Genomic DNA, 19,793 nt, shown 5'->3' with positions numbered 1-19,793 from the left:
GAGGAAATCAACAGGAGAAACAATTATGCTTCCCGCTCTTCACATGCATTGACCATTAGAGGTGGCAGACATGGTAGACATGATAATGATCATAAGGGCAAGGACTCTCAGAAGTCCAAGTCAAAGTCATGTGGCCGCAGTAAGTCCCGTGGATGGAAGTCTAATCTTACTTGTCATTATTGTGGGAAAGTAGGACGTATTAGGCCGCAGTGCCATACCTTGCAATCTCAGCCATGGCATCAGTTGAAAGAGATCAGTACACAATGGACAGTCCTCGACCTCCATGCAAACTAGGCATTCTTGCTTGAGCAATTTTGTAAAGTTGGCAATTGGTCTTTGTGGAACAACAAGTACCAACTTGCAATTATAAAACAGTGGTAGCTTGCCCAAAAGTATATCCTTGTGACGAGGATTTGAGCATAACCTCGTAAAATCCCCCAAGTCCCGCAAAATCTCCTCAACACAATCGTCTTGCAAAACAACTAGCAACCATGACCTTATAGAAAACATTAGTGGAATTGTGACAGTAGAAAACATGATGACCCCTTTTTTATGAAAAGAGGAAAAGGAACACAAAACCTTCTTCGTTATTTTCATTATGCTCAACATACCCCCCAAGTAAGGCATTTGCAAAATCCAAAACATGCTCCGAATCAAATTTTTGAGATTTATCGAACTAACCGATTGCTTGAGCATAAGACGTGTGTGAGACTTTCTAAGAAGTAGTGTGTTTGTCTCACACCCAAGGGCATTCTCAATATGCTTGGTTCGCTTGACGATTGGCTTAGTATATTCAAAATCAGAGTACCATCTCATCCTCATCTGTATTAGGACCCAAGGCCTCCATTGGTTGGTCAATGAAGGCTATATTCAGTTCAGCCATAGTGAAAATGGCTGATCTCAAAAGATGTGTCTAGTACGCATTCATACACCTCTGTGTGTGTGTGTGTGTGTAATAGGTAATTGTATTAATCCTAAGAAAGTACAAGATTACAGGATTACAAGATGTAGGATGGCACTAGGCCATCATGCATAGGCCCAACTCTGTGTGTGTGTGTGTGTGTGTGTGTGTAATAGGTAACTATATTAGTCCTGAATAAGTAAAGATTACAAGATGTAGGATGGCACTAGGTCATTGTGCATAGTCCCAGTTCTTTTTTTTTTCGTGAAGATAATTGAATTAAGTAGTAAATATTTTACATCAAACCATTAGGTTGACTTAGAAATAACAGAAAATAACAGTTGTGAAGGAAAGTCTACACAGACTCTCACACAGAAGTATCACATTGAAAGCACAGCTGGTGTGGAGCAGACAATGTCCAGCCAAGGAGTAGCTATGAAGAAGAACCGGGTTAGCAGACATCATAGAGGTGATTTGCCACAACACTAAACCCTGGATTTGGGCCACATGACCATGAATCCTAGATACTGAATCAAAAATGAAAGCATTCCTAGTACGCCAAATATGCCATAAGGCTGTCCATCTGAGGAAATGGAAAAGGCAGGAATAATTAGAACTCAAAGAGGTCATGGAGGTCATCTTCCCCAAAATCCACGAACGAGCTGAAATCCAGTGTTGAGTCAATGAGGACCAGACACGGAAAACATCACATGTAGTACAGAATATGCATCGCTCCAGCAGAGATCTTACAAGCACGCAGCACATTCCCAGTAGGAAGAGCCCCAATAAGTAGCCTCCTCATAAACACTTTTCCTTGATACGGAACCTTAGATTTCCAGAGCTAGATGAATCTGTTCTGCCACTTCTTTTTGCTTTCCCAAATGTGTCATAGTTTGTTTGCCTTATCCGTGAGCCATCTCTTGGCCTCTACCATCTGATGATATATCTGTTTGGCTGACCTTTTCTCGAAACCATCCAAAATCACAAGCATCCAATCGCGCCAGGGAGACGAGAGCTGTAATGTAGGCAAAGGATAGTAGCTTGTAATTTTGTCTTGTATGGCCGTCCAAATAACATGATACCCTCTAGGCACCTGAAAGTGCTGGCAAATATGCCGAAATGAATAAGGATGTGTGTGTCCAGGAATGACACCATCCTGGATTGACCGCAACCCCAACGGAGCCATGCAGTAAACTTGTCTCTTCGCAAATCTTTGTTTGGCCAGTCCAACAACGTGGAAGAGACCAATACTTTGCCTAGGAGAGAATTCTCCTCGTGAGAATTTGGGGGGACACCAAACCGAAAAACGTAACATCACCTACCAAGATGCGATCATATGGGAAAGGATAAAAGATTGAGAGACCTTAAAAGATCTTGTGGAGTTAAGCACATGCCACCAAGAAGCATGAATAACTGTGTTACCATGAGAAATGCCAACCTTTTCTATAAAACATTTTTCTATATCCGTCAAGGGATGAGTCTGTACACAAAGAGCTTGCAGAAGAGCTGACCTCAAAGCAACCATATGAAAATTAACATCCAATAGAGCTGCTCCCCCCATCCTTTTAGGAGTAGTCACGTGCTGCCATGCGTAGACCCAGTTTTCTCTCTCTCTCTCTCTCTCTCTCTCTCTCTCCCCCCAAAAGTCATAGCAAAGAAGTGGCAGAAATTGCCATATGCAAAGGAACCAAGTCTTCCCTGGACAGAAGGTCAGTGTGCTCTGTGTGTGTGTGTGTGTGTGTGTGTGTGTGTGTGCACTATTCCAACCTATAAAGGCTTGATCGGAGCTACAGGGATTTAGTGTGGTCACATCTAGCTACAGTCAGGATTTCTACAGTGGGCTGATCTGCAAGTTCGATCATGATAGTGTGCAGTCTGCTTGCACGTGCAAACACTGTATGCCTCTAGCTTGGAGGCACGTTGCTGCCCTACCCTATTGTGGACTATCTCGGTTCGCACAACAGCCTACAACCGTGCAATGGATCCTTGTCATGCCTGCTTATTGTCAAGTTATGTCAGCAAAAATTTGAAGTGGGAGGGGGTAATCTACACCTTTCCACACACAATTTATACCATGGCTCCAACGACAGGAAGAGGCACTCAGCTCTGGCCGTCACAAGAACAGAGCCATGTTAGCTCTTGCCATCACAGGCAGGTCACGTGCACAGAACAGCTTTGATGACAGGAATAGGAAACAACTCTGATGATAGGCCGAGACATCTTTGCTCTGGGAGATCCCTCCCCCTGGAGGACAGGATTTGCTAGCTGTGTCAGATTGGAGGAGCACCACTTATGCAGATGTCCAATGTATTATGAGATCAGAGGGCGCTTCCATTGCTTGTTTAGAGAGGGATTTGGGCCATTATTGAAGGTGATGGATTTCCTAGATGAGGGATGTGTTGATCTCTTCTTATTGGAGCTACGTTGTCACAAACAACGCTTCTTATAGACCTAGAAGCAGAGATAGGGAGCCGCACACTAGGGTACACTCAGAGTTCTACAAAGCATTGACTCTCCCTCAAGTACAAAGCCCTCATCAGACTGATTAGCGGCCCCTCCATAGGGATCACCCTAGACACAACCATAGAGAGATGCAGAGCTCGTTGTCCACAATGAGCCAGTCCATGCCCTTGGAGGCATCATCTGCAGATGCAGAGGATACTACACCATCATTGGGGGGCCATACCCCGCCGCTTCAGCTTCTCTATGTTAGATAAAGCCGTGAGAGATATCTTGGGATGAGAGTGTCTCCTAAGCGATTCCACATTGTATCTGGTTTAGGCATCATTTTGTTCTCATCAACTAAGTATTTTTTGTTGTTTATTTTCCATTGATTTAGTCATAGCATTAGATGATAGCTAATTTGGGACTTGGAAAAATTCCATGAATTTTTTTCTACCCCAAACCTATCCCGCTGATACCCAAATCCTTCTTGCTGACCTTCCCCACCTGCAGCCGCTGCCCTGGCCTGTCCTTGGGCCCTGTCCGCATGCTACACCAACTCGGCCCTACTCGCAACAGCCCCACCTTGCATGACAATTGGAATCATGGACCTGCCCTAGACTTCCACCTTGTTTTCTGTGCTCTTTGTGTGATCTGAATATCGTGGAATTGGCATAATCATGCAGGACATCATGGGATCACCCTAACAAAACAAGATATCCCCACAATTCAGAAGCTGCATGTGAGGGAGGAGTGATAAATATTTTATCATTTGTAGCAGCATTGATAAAATTAAAGACTCCCACATGCAAAAGGACATGGAAGCATTGTGGGGTGTATGTAAAATCCAGGATTATGACATTGAGAATGTTAGAGAAATGATGGCAGCCATGTGTGACAAAGCTATTTGGCAAATCAAAAGGGAGATACTTACCAAGGTACAAGGGTGAAAAAGTAAAATATATGAGGAGATAAAAGCACACTTCATATCCCTAAAAGAGGACATGGAGTCTAGCCTCCAAGAGAGGAATAGGATGACTGAAGAGCTTCAGTATGAGGTCACCAACTATAAAAATTAGCTTGATCTCCTTAAAAGGGAGGAGGGGAGATTACAGATGGTATGGGGCTGCAATTACAGCAGATATTCAGCAACTAAGGAAGAAATGACCAAGAATTTTGAAGGTGTTGAAGCCAAAGCAACAAGGCTAGGTGGAGTTGGTCAAGAAACACGTGAAAGAAGAGGTGAAAGAAGAGAAACAGAAGGAAGATTGTTTGATAATAAATAGCATCATTGAGGAGTAGAGGTTGAGGCAAGCTTGATGCCTCAATGTACATATCATGGACATGGAAGAAACCAATGAGAGCTCCCCCGAGGATTGATGGCAAAAAGCTTTGTATGATGTTGGGATACAAGGAGGAGGATCCACTTCTGTTTAACAAGGCATGGAGGGTGGGAAAGGAGGTGAGCAAAAGACAGGCCCTTTCAGAAGTGAATAAGAGAGGACATCCTTAAAGTCGGAACATCCCTGCTAGTGGCAGGTTTAGGGAACAAAATATGACAGACCAACTCTAACAGAGTTTTATAAGGGGTTAGCATTGGTTCAAGGACATACAAACATAGGGACTGTGAGGCAAAGAGGGGTATCTCTACAGAGGGCATAGGAGATCAGAGTCGCATGACGACCTAGCACCTTTAGCTGGAGGCGGCTCTAATCACACTAGAGAGAGGTCATCCGGGCTCAATAGCAGCATGCCGGTTCCAAGTCATACACCCATCATGCCTGCACCCCCCCCAACTCCCATCATCATTGGATGGAGTTACATCTGTATGGCATTGTTGTGCCTCACACACATAGTATCACGTCCCTAGAGGGATATGCTTGTATACAGTGATGGCTCACCTAGATGATGAGGCACATGCTCATTGCAAATTAGATAGAATTTTTCACTGACTTTCTTGATAACATGAGGATATTCTCTTGTACATGGATATGTCTCATATGCTGATCTAGTCTTTAGTAGACGTCAATATTTCTTTCTTTCTTTCTCCCCCTCTGGCCCGTTGCCACACTTTGACTTTCTTGATACCATGAGGATATTCTCTTGTACATGGATATGTCTCATAGGCTGATCTAGTCTTTAGTAGATGTTAATATTTCTTTCTTTCTTTCTCCCCTCCGGCCCTTTGGCAACTCTAACCTCATTCTAGCATCTTTTGCATGCTTGTGCACCTAGACCATCTGCACAGTCTTAAACTGAGCGAATTAGATAGAATTTTTCACTTTGACTTCCTTGATAGATACCATGAGGATATTCTCTTGTACATGGATATGTCTCATAGGCTGATCCAGTCTCTAATAGACATTAATATTTCATTCTTTCTCCCCCTCTGGCCCTTTGGAAACTCTTACCTCATTCTCTAGGTGCACAAGCATCTTTTGTGTGCTTGTGCACCCAGACCATCTTCACGGTCTAAACTGAGCTCATGAGTATATGCTACAACTTTGCCCGATTTACTTGGAGCATTTGAACCTCATTCTAGCATCTTTTGCGAGCTTGTGCACCTAGACCATCTCCAGTCTTAAACTGAGCTCGTGAGTATATGCTACAACTTTGCCCCATTTACTTGGAGCATTTGAACCTGACCCAGATATTGTTTGCATTCTTGCCTAAAGGTTCTCTTGACATGGCTCTTGACCCTAGGCTATGGGCTAGGCTATGGGCTGTAACTCTCCTATTTGGTAGGAAACCTTAAATCTTGGATTTTGGTGGTTCAGAAGGTTCTCTCAAAAAGAAGACCAGTGCCTACATGGTATAGGCATTTGGTTTTGCGTTTCTCTACATAATCTCTCCTTATGCACTGCTGCCTTAGACATGCATCTCCCTTTGGGGCTCCTCTTCCAGGCAAGCCCTCTTCTATTGGTTCCCCTTGCAAGATGTAATGGTTTTCACCCTGACATACTATATGCATGTTCGATACTTGATAAATGTTTCATGGAGATTATGTTGTGTGAAGAATTTTGTGATTAGGCCATGAATTTCTGAGCATTTTGTAGATATCATGAACTCTTGGATGCATTGCAAGGTGTCATATTTGGTGGTTTTGTTGATAACGTGTGGTATGTAGTTTTCAATCACTCTATCCAGTTCTAAGGCGTTTCTGTACTGTACTTAATCAGGCCACTCATTCAAAGGAGAATTTCACTTTTGTGATACTCATCGGTTGGTCTCCCATAAGTTTGACACAGTGCAGGTTCTATGAAACTCTGCACAGTTGCAGATATTTGAAGGTACATCATGCGGACTTCTGTTGTCTTTTGCCATGATATGGTTTATACAGTGGGTATGAGTTAGGCCTGGTGACAAGCAACTCTTATGATCTACAGCACATGTCAAAAGACTTTTCATGATGTTCTTCCATGGAATACTCATGACATTGCTTTATCAAATATGAAAGGAGCCTTCATGATGTACTGATGCATATCGAAGGGTCAGTGAAGGTACCTTGTCTCTAGTTGTAGGGTATGATATCGGAAAGTTGACTTATTCTCTTATGACTCTGGTAATTGTCATCTCTGAAAGGTCATCATTCCCCCTTTTCACATATGCTGTGACAAACATGTCATCTGAAAGGTCATCATTCCCCCTTTTCACATATGCTGTGATCCACATTCGTTTCCTTGAAACATTTTAATTACTTTAATACTCTTAACTTTATCTTCCATACATTCAAATGCCAAAGTTTCTCAATTAATTTCTTGCTTGGTGATTTTCCATGGTATCATCCATTTGAACTATATCATCCATTGGAACCCTTTTTCTTCCACTATTAGCTTTGATTTTGTTTCTAGTTTGGATAACTTCGAACATCCTTAGCAGTCTGCATCATCAAGTCCCTCTTATGTTTATCCATGCCATTTGTTAGTGATGCCTCCTAAATGTGCATGAAATGCAATCTTCTTTGCAATGTGGCTCCATTAGCTACCACAAAAATAGTGTTTGTTATATCTTTCTTCTCTACCTTTTTTCTTGTTTCAATTTTGTTCTACACCTTCTATTGCACTTTGCTTATGGATTTCTCAATTTCATCTTCAATCTTATTGTTAGTCTTAGACATATTTGTTGTCAGCTTTTATGCTAGCTTTACTAAGCATGTAACCACTTTGGCAAGTGAGTTTTAAAACCACACTTTGCTTCCAAGCTAGAGACTTCTTGAGTGAGGTATTCCTTCCATGGGCTTGGCTCTAGATTTGGTTTGGTGGTAATGCCAAAATTGTTTTGAAAGTCTTTGGGCCTACCCCCCTATTAGGGCAAGAGCTAAGCCTAACCCCCACCCTTACGTGTTGCCCTTGCAATGTAGTGGGAGGTGGTTGAGAATAAGAGAATATTTAGACTTATGTGTTGTCCTTGCAATGTAGGGGGAGGTGGTTGAGAATAAGAGAATGTTTAGACTTGTGCGTGTAACTAAAGCTTTATGTCAAAAGGAGAGGGGAAATATTAAAATAGCCACTAAAGGAGGTTCGACTTGTCAGAGACGAGTTGGAAACATAGAAGCAATGACTACTAAGAGGTGGGAGTACATACAAGTGTCAACTATAGGAGCTAGAAACATATCAGTGTCAATTGGTGTCCATTACACACACACACACAAGATTGCAATCGTACTAGTTGGAAACACAAATAGATTGTTGGACGGGCTATTAGAGGGACAATCCACTCAGAAACACAACTGATCGCTGCTCTACTTGTCTATCTAGATGCGTTGTGACTGTGACTTGGATTGAGAGGATGATTGTGAGGGCTAGGATGGATAACTTTATGACAAGCTCAGGATGGTCTATCAATGGATTGATCTGTTCAAGATGAGCTATAGATGGACTAAGTAGGATGAGATGGATTGGCAAGGTGTGAATAAAGAAGACTTAGAGACAAAAATGCACTAGTGTTGAGGGGACACACATACATGCAAAGACTAGAAACGAAGATATATTAGTCTATTGAGATCGCAAATGGCTTGTGAGACAAAACCATATACAAGGGGTAGTATTTATTGGGTATCAAAGTGTGTCGTGCAAAGTGTAAGATGTAATATATAGTGCATTGTGAAGTGCAAAATGGGGGTGGATGGAGCATTAAATGACTAGCTATACGACTAAATGATGGGCTCATATATGTGTTAGGATAAAACCATTTGGGGCAATCTTATCTTTGTCTAGTTACAATTATTGGGCATAATATAGCATACATCCTTGATGACATGGTATATGGAGAGAATCTAGATTAATCACACACACACACACACACACACAGAGTATAGACATTTGAAAGGCCGTTGTGGCCTATGAGACTAGCCAATTCACTCAATGAAACGTATCTCTCATTTGAAAAGGTACAAGACAAGACTATGAAACTAGATGTTTAGGAAATACTCTATATAAGAGTATGACTATGATACAAATATGCATGATATTATGAAAAAGAAAACAAAGATAGACATGGTCTTTCCCTTAGGTGAAAATGCAGTTGTGTGTGACAAAGTAGCTTCAATATTTGTCTCTTGTGGCACGCAATGATATCTCTAATTTATCTATGATGTGGTGTTTGGATGCTTTATATCTTTGAAGCTCCAGAAGGAAGAATCTCAAACTCGTGGGATTTTCAAATTGCATCACTTGTCACAAAGTGCCAAAACCCTCTCAAAAAGGGGCAATGGTATCCACCTCAAATATCATAACATCCATGCATTGACAAACGTAATGCTCCTCTATCTCTAGCTCTTTGTCACCACAAAATTGGTAAGTATAGATCTTGCCAATAGCTAGATGTAGCCCATGTGCTGTGCCATCGTCACACCCTAGGGCAAAGGGGTTCTAATCTGAGTCCTCTATATATCTAGTCTTAGTACATTTGTTGTGATCACATCGTTCGGCTTGACCAATTGAGCTTGAGTACAAGGCAATCCAAACTATGATCAAGGAGAATAATTAGCAATGTTTATCACCCTCTACTAATAACTATTTAGGGAAAGCCAATACTAAGTTGTCAATATCTATAAGAAGGGAATAGGATTCATAATCTATATGTAAAACTCACACTAAGAACATGGTTTCCACTTTGATGATCTTGTGTGGGGTCAACTATTTTCTCATATCATATGTGATATCATCATGCCCAACAATCACTTTATATGCTCCCATCTATCATTAAACTCTCTCTCTCTCTGGTCCATCCTAATCTATCAATGGTTGTCTCCTCAAATGATAGACACTTGGGTCCCAAATGGCTATCCCATATAGGAGTGTGGATGTGACATGTGTATCAAATAGCCATAGTTTGGTGCATGGTTGATGAAACTATATGTGTGCACATTGTCTCTCCAACACACTTAATGCTATATACACGTGCTAGTTGAGCATGTGTTTCTCTAGGGAGAGTGTAGTCTTTCACAAGTGACTCCGAAGTGTACATATTATCTAATAGACTCTTGTGGCTCTCTCAAACTTCTTCTCCAAGTCATGTGTGCATTCCTACAATCCTAAATCTAAGAAGTGGCATCAAAGCAAGTATCAATCTCTTGGGTAGAGTCATCGGTACTCTTTGTTTACTTTTCTCAAATTGGGACAAGATTTGACCAGCATTCATTGGTCAAAATTTTTTATTCTGATTCGTTTTAGCATATTTTTGTACTATTGCTAGTACTACATAGGCTATTTTGTCATTTTATGTAAAATTTTCAATAGCAGTCAATTTTACAAATAAGAGCCTTTACACTCTACTTTGTATTATGCTATATAGCACGTGTTGAGATGACAAGCTCAATACATGTGGATATTAATGATGGACCACCTGGGTAGATGGGTCCGCACATCTACACTTAGCATGTCGGTGGTCATTATGATCCTTACATGGCCATTGACTTATCACTTGTATTTACTTTATTGCACTTACATACATCTGGCAGAGTTATAGTGCCAATCTATTAGTATAGCTAGTTATGCATTGTTTCACTTAATAGGTCACTTTTTTTAATATTGTATATTATCTATACTTTGTGTACATTGTATTATGTGAGGAGAAAGAAGAAAAAAACTAGCAAGAAAATGTTTTGACCTTCATCTCTCTTCTTGTGTACTTAAGTGAGCTTCCTCTTATGTGTATAGTGTATTTGGCACAACTCTAGCAAGTTTTCCTACCATGCAATTCTTAATATAGTATCAGAGTAGCACCACTAAGAGAGGATGGTTTTGAAGGCTTAAGTGAAGGAGAATTGATTCCAAAAGTCCCTTCTCTGTCAATGTTGAAGCATTGAAGACCAATCTCTTTGTTGGGGTCCATATATGAACTTTTTGGAAGGTGACTAATCGTCTCCACAAGCATCTCATTGGTATTGTTCATCCCCATTTGTATGGATACATCAAGTGTAGAAAATATTTTGCATATTATGTTCAATGTGAAAATGGGTATTGACTATACAAAGCACTCCAACCCAAGAGGTGGTTTTTATTCAATTGAATTTGAAAAAGGCCAAGGATTCGAGCAAGCAAGCAACGGGTAAGAAGCTCTTTCATTCTTCTACTATTTCTCTTGGATAGTGCTTGTGGAGGTATAAAAAAACAAGGTAGACTGAAAATCTCATATTATTATGAGATTTGGTATTTGGATAAAGCACTGTATATTATACTTATTGCTACTTTTTTTACCATCTGAGATCGTCTTAGACCCCATTTTAGATCTACAAGGTTGCGCACAATAGTTTTACAGTATAATGCAATTGTGGTTGTGTCGAATAAAAGTGGGTGCACATGTTATAGATTTCAAATCTATAAGTTTTGAGGTGTTTACAAGAAAAGAAGCAAACACAAGTTTTATATAGAAATAAGTTACAAATTACATATACTATTGAGCGTCTTAGTGAAAAATATTACTTGGTGTATTGTTGTGTACTTGTTGTGAAAGATTATAAAATACTTGTTTATTATTTTGTATCAATTTTATGATAATGGTAGAGAATAGTGGAAACCCCATCATTGACAAGCTAGAGAATAATAATGATCAATCATGAAAGTTTTCTGTGACGAACTTATTGAAAAAGACATTTACGAGTTCATTTTAGATGAAGAAAATGGGCCAGAGTTGAGTAACCTTGCGACTGCATATGAATTAAAGATGTGGAAAGAATGGAATGCGAAGCATAAAAATGTGATGTATTGACTATCTGTAGTCATTGATAATAGTATATTGGGATATATTAAAAATGTAAAAACTTTACATGTAGCTTGGGTATTTTTTTAAAATACATTTTCAATAAATACAAAGATATGAAAGATTCAACTCAAGCAATAGTTGAATACTTGTGAAAAAAAAAAAAAAGTTTATCAATGAGTATGTTTTAAAGATGATGACTATTGCAGATGCTTTTACAATAATTGATGCAATACGTGATGTAATGCTAATTTGGTTTTATCTACTTTAGGTAGCCTTAATAATAAGGCCTAGAAATCATTTGTCATTGTTGTATATATACGAAAGCCATCTCTAGATTTTAATGAGTTGGTCTCTCTTATGATCGCTGAAGATATCAATATGTAAAGTGAATCATCTGAAAAAAGTGATAAATAGGTTTAAGTGTTTCTGCTCAAGTTAAAGGTGTGGCAGATCCTCTTTAATAGACCATGGTATGAGACATGTTGGTGGTGATAATCAGCAAAACAGGTTAAATCAACAGTTTAGTGAAATACAAGTTTTAAGAGACTATGGAAACTTTAGAGGCACGAGGAGCTCTAGAGGAAGAGATGGATAGCAGAATAGAGGTTTTAAAAATTTCGGTATTGTTTGTCATTATTGTGGCAAAGCGGGTTATATTACAATCCATTGTTATGCTAAAAATGATGATATTCGCAGTAGTAAATTGTAACTATCCATCGTCTTACGATAAAATGAAGATAAAAATAAGTGTCTTTGTTATGTAGCATATGATAAATATTGTTACAAAAAAGAGGATACATAATAATGTATGGTATGTCAATTCAAGTGCATCTAATCATAAGACTAGTCATGTTGAATGGTTTTGAGAGAAAAGATTTACAAAATTCATGTTATATATAGATGGATAATGATTTATGCCACCCAATTTTACACATTTAAAAGGTTTCCTTGTCCTTGCATGATAACCAACAAAGAGTTTGTCAAATGTATTACATATAAATCAATCATTAAAAAATTTAGTGTTTATTAGCCAAATGGTAGAGCAAGGGTTATATGTTCAATTTAATGTAAAATGTTATTTTGTAAAAAACTTTTATGATAAGTGTATATTGATCTCACAAAAGAAAGTAGAGTTGGTCGCATATTCACTTTAGATGTTGAAATTATTGTTATGAATGTTTTTATATATGTTAAAGAAAAAAGAGTGATATAAACATTGAAATATAACATAAACGTATTTGACATGTAAATATGTAAAGAGACTGAAATTAATAAAGTCTAAAGAGTTGATAATAAGGTTATTTACTTTTAAGTTATAGAATTTCATAAAGTGTGTGAAGCATATTAATTTGATAAGTAGACAAGCTAACCTTTTTCGTATGACAGAGATGTGGGTAGAAATATACTTGATATTGTGTATATAGATGTTTGGGAGCCTAAACAGAACGTATCTCTTAGTGGCAGCAAATACTTTGTCACATTTATTGATGATTATTCAAGAGAGCTATGGATATATTTCATGAAGAAAAAGATTAATATATTTGAGCACTTGAAAACTTTCAAGCCTACTATTGAAACAGAAATAGGCTTGAAAGTTAAATGCTTGAGATAAGATAGAGGGGAAGAATATCTCTCTAATGAGTTTAGTGACTTTTTGAGGTTCCATAGGATAAAGAGATAATTTACTTACTAGTATATTCCACAGCAAAATGGGGTTGCAAAAAGGAAAAATTGACATATTATTCATATTGTTGTTTATATTATGAATAGAACTTTCATAGCCCAGAGTTTATGAAATGATCCCCAAAGAATACTTTACATGTAAAAAGCTCGATGTGTCACTTGAAAATATTTTGTTGTATGGCATTATAATGCGGACATTAATGATGAACTATCTAGTTAGATGGGTTCATATGTCTACATTTATCACGTTTATGGTTATTATGATTCTCACATGGCCACTGACTTATCACTTGTATTTACTTTGTTGTACTTAACTACATCTAGCATAGTTATAGTGCCAATCGATTGGTATAGTTAGTTATACACTATTTGACTTAGTAGGCCACTTTTTCTTATGTTGTATTTTGTCTCTACTTTGTGTACATTATATTGTGTGAGGAAGAAGGAAAAAAAAACTAGCAAGAAAACATTTTGGCATATATCTATCTTCTTATGTTCTTGAGTAAGCTTCCTCTTGTGTGTATGCTATATGTTTGGGGCAGCAACTCAAGTAAGTCCCCCCACCATGTGATTCTCGATAACATGTTGGGTTTGTGCATATTTCTTTCTATACATTCAACATTTAGATAAAGTAATATCAATGGTTATGGTTGGTAGGTATGATTTACTTTGCATATTGGTTGTTGAGAACATGTTAAATGAAACAAACTATCCAGCATGGGCTTATATAATATTTTATGTACTAGGTTACAAAGGGGCTTTGGAACATTGGCAATTGAAATATATCCAAGTGGTATTTTGAAAGCTACAAGTGTATCAGAAACAAAAGAAACATGTTTTATTGAGGACGTTGGAGGTTTTAGTTTTCCTCTAGTTAATACTAGAGAACCACCACCACCTATACAAAGGCTCATGTTTTGATTTCATTGTTTGTTAAATGTATCATGATCCCATTGATTTGCTTATGTAAGACAACTAAGGTACTTGGGATATACGTACACATTTATGTCAAGAAAAAAGCTAAGGTGCTTGAGATATACTTGCACATTTATGTCAAGGAAGAAATGAGGTATAGATTTCTTACTTGTATATGTAGTTAGAGAGTAAACATATGGATGAAGGTGATGCCATCGATAGTTTTTTAACAAATATAAAGGATCTTAAGGATAAATTGATTTATTACAAATGTCATTTTGTTAGATGGTTTACTTGTATAGACTATTCTTAAAAGTCTTTTTTATTTTTATCAAAGTTTTGTGTCTACTCTTTGTTTGATGATAAAAGGCAATTCGAATGCTTTATCATTTGATTATTTACTTTCTATTTTAAGATATTTAAAAAATCTCAATAAAATAAGACTATGCATATTTTTAGCTATTCAAAAAAATAAAGAAAATTCTATATTTTCTTTATATCAAGATTTTGTGGATAGTTAAAAAAATATTTAAAAATTTTGTTTTTTGCTAGTAAGAAAAAATATGAAAATATTGTTCACAATAAAAGTTGATAAAGATTTTTTAAAAATAGAGTAGAATATTGCAAATAGTGTAATGGAAAAGATCATGCCATTAAAGATTGCCTTAAATTTGTTGCAAAAGAGAGTAAGAAAAAAGAAGCTAGTATGACTATTGCAAACACCTCTCTGAAATCAAAATCTGTGAATGTTGTGTAAATATAAAGTGGATAGTTAGTAAAGAATCCAAGGATGATCCTTCATTACTTGATTATTACATGTCTATTGTGGATCTAGATGTATAATACTTTGATAATGGTGCCATTAAGCATATTATTTCTCAGCATAGTTGTTCACTTCTCTTAACTATATCCCTAAGGTCAGTATATGCCAATAACTCTTCTTATTATTTCAAAGGTGTTTATAAGATTGCATTCACTGGTGCCAATGGTAATGCTTTCATACTTACATATGCTTTCTATGTACCAAAGTTCAATAAGGATTTATTGTCAATTTCTACATGTGCCAATATTTGCTTGATTATGAAGTTTATTGATGAGATAAGTGTACAATTCATAGTCTCTCTTGTGGTGATACAATTATTACACTTGGTTTATTGTACCATGGGTTGTATAAATTTAATAGTTAAATATGACGAGAATATGGTATACACAGTTGCAAATTTATAAGCTATTTTAGATATAAGACTTCAGCATACAAGTTTTAATCTTCTAAATCTTGCTAGTTTGCTATGTTTATATAGATTTGATACGATGTATTCATAGTGATGTTTGTGGTCCAAAACAAACATCCTCTTTTGGTAAGTACATGTACTTTGTGAGTTTTATATTACTGTAAACATGCATGGATATATAGTCCAAAAGCTATGTTAAAAGTATTTTTGTACTTCAATGAGTTTGTAAGCACATATGAAAATTTATAACAATATAAAGTAGGTACTCTCCATTCAAATTAAGCGGGGGAAGTATATGACTAGAGAATTTATTGCATATCTAATTCAACGTGGGATAAAACACCAATGTATAGTGTTATATATACAACAAAATGATAAGTTGTAGCAAAAGATCAAATCTCTCATAGAAATGATATGATGTACGATTAAAAGTCAAACTTTAATACATAGTTTTTGGCTTAAGATTGTTTTGTGTATAGCTTATATACTTAATAGATGACTCACTAAGGCATTGTAGTCTGCCATTCCAAAGGAGACTAAGGATGGTGAAAAGCCATCTTTTGCTCACTTGTGGATTTTTGGTTGTTGGGGGTTAAAGGCTACTTGTGCCTAGCCTCCTACATTTACTTGTACTTATTGCTTGCATACCTATACACTACAGGTAGTGGCTATCTATCATTGTCACTTTATTCTTGATGCTTTATATGACGATAGTATAAGGGAAGATAGGTCATAGTTTGTGACTGTTGGAGTTCTTGCATATAGCCTTGCTCTCGCTTACTTGAATCTCCATAGCTCTTGCTTTTTGCTTGCTACTACTTGTGCTTTCACTCTGGCTCACCGTTTCGCTGGTATTAAAGCAACACTTTTTGTTCACAGAAACTTACACTTGAAGTAAGGAGCATAAGGAGTGAAGCTTTGTCGAACAAAAGTCAAGGATTCAAGCTTCTTCTTTGGCATTAATGCTTGTTGTTCACAAATTGATAAATGTATTATTCTCATGGCTAGGATCTTGTTAAAAGTTAGCATGGGAACCTTGAGTAAGCAAGGGTGCAAGAGGGAAAATGAGGTGTGAATGAACTAGAGGGCATGGAAAACCCTAATCCTAGCTCACAGTGAGGCTATATAAACAACTTGAAGGTTACTCTTAATGGTAGAGAGAGTGTACCAGTTGTACTTGTGAGCAATTCATTAAGCAAGGTTTCCTTGTTGTACTTGATCTCTCTCTTCCTCTTATGCACAAATCTTTTGGCTCTCACTATTTTTTTCAACATGGTGTCAAAGCCATCCCTGATCCAACAAGCTCTCTCCAACTCCATCCTAACCTAAGTGCACAATCTTGTTCTCCACCATAGCCAATCTTCACCACCAATCATCAATGAAGAATCTGGAGAGAGGAAAGAAGGTAATATTTATGCGGGGTTTCTTCTAGAAATCTTTTCTTCTAATCAGGGTGCAGCAACATGGCATGATAGAGCCTAACATTGTCCACAACAGAAGCTAACATTGCAGCAAATGCAAAAATAGTTGTAATTTTAATAGTGCAAAGATCTGCATGGTTTCCCAGGTTGCAAGTGTTAGCAAACATGGATCTTGAACACAGTTTAGCTATGGAGGCTTGAACTCGTAAGCAAGAGACATGAAGAAGACTGATGATTGGATACAAACTTTTACTCAAGTGAATTAGGTTCCAAGATAGATTAGCTTGGACTCATAAACACAATCTTGAGCGGATAGAGTTACAGACTCTAAGTACAAAGTATAATAGCATTCATTCAAAAAAGTGAACCAAGTACATGCTTTTATAGCTTTCCAACTTCCTAGAGCATACATAATTTGTCTATTTCTCAACACCCCCCCTCAAATGATGAGTCCCTACACTTGCTGGCTTTTGTCCCCCCTACATGATAACCGGAAGACTAGCTCATAGGCAACCTAGTCAAGTTAAAGCTTGAGACTTTACATCTTTGGCAAGGGTTTTACAAATCAAATCCACTAAGGGAAACATAGAGATCCACTATGGGAACAAATTCCTTAAAACAATCTGTCAGAGTTTCTGATGGTAGTGGAAGTATCTTTTTCTTCTTCTTCATTCATGAAGTGACTTTGGTGATGGTCATTCTACATCTGATGTGCTCTTTTCTTGTGGAAGCACTCACTGACAATATGGCCAGTTTTACCACAATAATGACGTCATCCAACTCCTGTTGTCGGTGTTGAATCCTCGACCTCTTCCATTGGGTCCAATAGCTCCTCTAGTGTATATGAGGTTTTTCCTTGAGTTGGTCTCTTTTACATCTTTGCTTTTAAATTTTCTTTCTCCATCAAGCAGTGAGTGTTCAATATCTTTGAGTAAGAGACTTGAAACATTACTTCGAGTGGACACAAGGTTCTCATATGGATCCTTGTTTACACTTGCAAGTAGTACGGCTATTGCTTCATCTTCATCAATATTCTTATTAAGAGTTGCAAGCTAGGTTTTTAGGCTCTTGAACTTGTTAATGTGCGTGGTCATAGAAGCATTGTCTTTGATATCTAGTTTATAAAACTGCATAAGTAATTTTACCTTTGAGTTCTTTGCTTGGGTACCAAACATTCTGTCAAGTTCCTCCCAAGCGGTTCTAGCATTTCTAATGCCAGATATATAATGTAGCACATCATCACTTAGTCCCCACGCAATGATGCCTAGTGCCTTATTATTCATCTTCTTCCATTCTTTGGTTTTGAACTAGTCTTCTTCAACAAACCTGTCTTCATCATCTTCATTCTTGTTATCTGCATCATCTTCAAATAAGTCCCACAAGTCTTTCCGCATAAGATGGTACATGGTCTTCTCCTTCTAGGCATGGAAGCCTTCACCATTAAACTTTGCTATATGTTCCACTTCTGTCATCTTAGTAGGAGGTCTTACCATCAGAACTCTTGAGCAGTGTCTATTCTTTTACAAGAAGATTGAGATTCACAAGGGATTTGATAATTGTGACTTTAAAAACATTACATAACTTGAGAATGTTCTTCGAAACTGGAATCAGAAGATGAGTTACTTTTGAGTAAGCTCAAATATTCAAGTGCCAAGAAGCACTATTTGAGTATCAATAGATACTATATCGTGAAGATCTTGATATTTGGCTCGATGTTTCTAGGTAATCTTTGAACTTCCTTGAATCCTTCCAGATCTGCAGTAGGCTTCAAAGATAATTTCAGAGTGATCAAGGTCACTATTGATGATGCCAATAAGAAAAGACAAGGCTGCCAAGCTTTTTAAGTTCCTGGCTATGGCTTCCACTGTTTAGGGTTTCAGACAGCCCTGATTTTTTTGTTGTAGCAGGAGCTAGACACATCCATTCGGACCGAGGATTGGACGGGGGATAGCCTATAATATATGTTTTAAATGCCCCATATGAGCAGAACAAATCGCAGCCTCCACACGTCACGCAGGCTGTACGACTGTCACAGGGCGCAGCAAAGACAGCAATGCTCGATGTTCGTAATGCTGGGTTCTATGATGGATAATGTCACACTCTGATGTGATAGCGAGCTGCGCTGGGAGCAGAGGAAGAGCTTCTCAGAAGACACCTTAAGCTGAAATTGTCTGTATGATGAGATTTGAGAGCTCCACTGAAGATAGGTGCAGTCTGGCTATGGTGGCCAAGAAGAAGTGTGTGAAAATAAAGTGGGAGATGAACTCAACCAATTGTCCTGAGCTGGAGTTGAGCTATGACAAGTTGGAGAAGTAGGAGAAAGGGCTAAACTGAGCTCACCATGGGTCTGATACCATGTTAGCAAACATAGATCTTGAACATTGTTTAGCTATGGAGGCTTGAACTCGTAAGCAATAGACATGAAGAAGACTGATGACTGGATACAAACTTTTACTCAAGTGAATTAGGTTCCAAGATAGATTAGCCTGGACTCATAAACCCAATCTTGAGTGGATAGAGTTATAGACTCTAAGTACAAAGTACAATAGCATTCATTTAAAACAGTGAACCAAGTACATGATTTTATAGCTTTCCAACTTCTCCACTATCCTCACTGTGCATATGGGATTCAGGACAGCTCTTCCTAGAGCATACATCATTTGTCTATTTCTCAATAGCAAGGGGGGCACAATCATCCAAGCCACCATAGGGCATTTGTAGCCCCCCAAGTGGGCTATCTCCACCTCATAGGGTTTCTAGAAATTCCATCCATGCTACTCACATTGAGCCAAACTCTAATTGCAAGTCTTGGAAGCCATGAAAGCTTCATTTTAAGCCTCAGGGTTTTCTTAAATCCAACCATTATTTCAACTCTAACAGTGATTCTAATAACTCATTAACCTTCTTTGGAGCTCATTAACACCATATTAGAGAATTTAAGAATTTGTCAAGTCTCATTTTCAAATAAGTGATAAATATTTGACCACATGGCTA

At 37.9% G+C, this 19,793-nt stretch overlaps 1 protein-coding gene across 12 annotated transcripts in view; it reads left to right on the top strand.

Moving 5' to 3' along the window:
• The window catches only part of LOC148024723 (uncharacterized), a 165,524-nt gene extending 151,178 nt beyond the window's left edge, over window positions 1–14,346 (top strand). For 4 of the 12 annotated variants that reach the window (XM_087693759.1, XM_087693752.1, XM_087693755.1 and 1 more), the window contains one exon: window positions 6,523–7,077. In XM_087693759.1, the coding sequence (XP_087549885.1) occupies window positions 6,523–6,669 (147 nt within the window). In that variant the 3' untranslated portion in view covers window positions 6,670–7,077. Of the gene's footprint in view, window positions 1–6,522; window positions 7,078–10,593; window positions 10,974–13,977 lie in introns of those variants that run through there. The other 8 variants (XM_087693754.1, XM_087693748.1, XM_087693753.1 and 5 more) reach the window with 7 other exon arrangements.
• Window positions 14,347–19,793: the final 5,447 nt, after the last annotated feature.

This window comes from Lygodium microphyllum, chromosome 15 (assembly GCF_053477565.2).
Source record: "Lygodium microphyllum isolate KBCC chromosome 15, Lygodium_microphyllum_v1.1.10, whole genome shotgun sequence".
In the NCBI taxonomy this organism is placed as follows: domain Eukaryota; kingdom Viridiplantae; phylum Streptophyta; class Polypodiopsida; order Schizaeales; family Lygodiaceae; genus Lygodium; species Lygodium microphyllum.
This window is presented reverse-complemented; position numbering and strand designations above follow the sequence as displayed.